The following is a 2,403-nucleotide window of genomic DNA, read 5'->3' on the forward strand; positions in this document are numbered from 1 at the left end:
TATTCTAAAATAAGCCAAAATTCATCGATACACATAATCATCACGCAAACCACCACGACATCAGATGAATCACCAAGACATCACATAAGTCATCATAATCTCAAACATCACAGATCATCACATTTTCAACACTTCACAATGACTCATGGATTCACACTAAAATAATTGAATAAATAATTAGTCTAGAATTTGGGGTGTTACAGCTCCCATTCAGAAGTTAATTGCATTTTGTTTTCACGTCCATGTCTATATAAACACATCTCATATTTATTTTACCCTTTTCACGCGTTCATCATCTCTTATATGCATTTCTGTCTCTTCTTCTCTCTTTTCAAAAACCCTAAAGTTAAGAAACCCCTTAATCTCAAGCAATCTTCAATGGCGTCTTCATCTAAACAACATGTTGGTTCATCTTCTCAACAACAAGAACAAGATCAACCGCAACAACAGAATGTTCCTCAAAAGACGTGTCTAATTCCTATGGATGAATTAGAAGTTCTTGCTGAAATGATGGTCGATTTTGACAATCTCGAAGAACATGACATTCATCTGATGGAAGACATGAAATTTCAAGGATGGGAAAATTTCTTCTATCGTTTGTGTGGACCAGTTTACCCAGATTTGGTCAAGGAGTTCTGGGTTCATGCTTCAATCATACTAAAGACAATTTTGTCCTTTGTTCATGGTGAAGAAATATCTATCACTAAAAATCTTCTCAGAAAATTATTTGGTCTGGAAATTGTTGAAGGTGCTTCTAGAGCAATCATTGGAAGAACAGATTGGAATGTTGTTTACACAGAAATTTTCAAAGATGGAAAAGAGCCTACAGTCATCAAGGAATTGAAGGATTCCTACAGAGTTTGGGCAAAGATCCTCCTGGGTTGCATGTACCATAGAAAAGCAACTGTTTCTTCAAACTATGTGAACAAGGACCAACAATACATTATGTATTGTATTGGTAAACAAGAGAAGGTGGATCTTCCGTACATAATCTTCAACCACATGTGGAATCATGTGAAAGACTCTAGGGAGGGAGCCAGAAAGAAGTCTACAAAGTTCAAGAGAAACATTATTCCTTTTGGAAGAATTATTACAGATCTTCTGGTTCAAACTGGATGGATTGGTGATCAAGGAGATATATGCAACGAGTGGTAGCACTATGAATGCTAACACTCTGAAGAAGATGAGCTTAATAGAAACCATTGGTGCTCCTCCTAGAGTGGACCATGATATTCTCACCTGAAAAGCTCCCGCTCTGGCTGGCTTTGAATTATTTTTCAAAAATGAACATCCTAATGTTGTTGACAGCTATCTTAAACTCTGCAAAGAAGAAGGCTCTGAATATGATCCTGTGTGGATAAGCAACAAAAAGCTTGTCACTACAGCTGATCAAGTTCCAGAAACAGAGGAATAGAAAAAGAAGAAGAAAAGAAAGCTAGAACAACCTGAAGGAAGAAAAGATAAGAAGGAAAAGAAGGAAGAGAAGAAAGAAGAGAAGAAAATAGAGAAGAAGGAAGAGAATAAGGAAGAAAGGAAGGAAGAGAAGCAGAAGGAGAAGAAGCATAAGACTGTTGGAGAAGGTCCTGCCAAGCCTCAGAAGAAGAAAAAATCTTCAGGTATTGTTATTTCTGAACATGGTTCTGCTCCTGTTTTAATTTCAAATAATGTATCAACAGAAGCTCCACCAAAAATTTCACCAGAAAAAGCCACCCCTCCTCCAACCACAAATATCTCTAACCCTCCATCTTATGCTTCACCCAAGTGTCATACCCCAAAATTTTCCCTCTTCATTTCATCTGCAATGGTTCAAGGTTTAAGGGTCTATCCAAACTACACTCCCCTATTCAAGAGCCTCCTAAAGCTAGGGTTTGAGGTTCTCTTGAGGAAATCAACAGGACAAGATCCCTAACCAAGCCCTCCATGGCCCATGATGATCAAAGATACTTCTATGTCAAAAGTCAAAGCCCAATTCCAAAGATTACTTATTCAAAAGCTTAGATGATCCACAGTTAACTAGTTTGACCTAAAAGTCAACCATAATCAAAGCACAGTCAAAACCTCTCAATTTTGGTTAACATCAAGTATGTGAAGTTATATCCATCATTTGATCAAAGGTTGATCATGATCCATCAATAGAAACTCAGAAATGAACAAATGCAAAAGGTTCAAATTAGGGTTTCTTTAGGAGAAAGACAACTCGACTTTGACTGGCCATAACTTTCACATGGAACATCAAAAATTACCCACTCAAAGCCTATTTTGAAGGAAATTGGATTCTCTACAACTTTGTCTCTCACAAGCCAAGGTTAGAAATGCTTCATTTGGAAGATATGATACAAAAGATTACAGGGGTTGACAATTCGGATCAGAAGCAAGAACTCAAGAGTAAAAAATTTGCAAGAA

General features: G+C 37.1%; 1 protein-coding gene across 1 annotated transcript; it reads left to right on the plus strand.

The window, feature by feature from the left end:
- Window positions 1-378: 378 nt before the first annotated feature.
- LOC131659199 (uncharacterized) lies at window positions 379-1,414 on the plus strand. Its single transcript, XM_058928424.1, has 2 exons — window positions 379-947; window positions 1,309-1,414. Exons 1-2 carry the CDS (start codon window positions 379-381, stop codon window positions 1,412-1,414), a joined length of 675 nt encoding a protein of 224 aa, XP_058784407.1.
- The last annotated feature ends 989 nt before the right edge of the window (window positions 1,415-2,403 follow it).

This window comes from Vicia villosa, linkage group LG3, assembly GCF_029867415.1.
Source record: "Vicia villosa cultivar HV-30 ecotype Madison, WI linkage group LG3, Vvil1.0, whole genome shotgun sequence".
NCBI lineage: Eukaryota > Viridiplantae > Streptophyta > Magnoliopsida > Fabales > Fabaceae > Vicia > Vicia villosa.

What these genes read in the sequence shown, in the direction of transcription:
- LOC131659199 (XM_058928424.1), top strand. Translation starts at nt 379, where the DNA reads ATGGCGTCTTCATCTAAACAACATGTTGGTTCATCTTCTCAACAACAA. An exon ending in AAGGACCAACAATACATTAT is followed by an intron (nt 948 to 1,308) that starts GTATTGTATTGG and finishes TGTTGTTGACAG; the next exon opens with CTATCTTAAACTCTGCAAAG.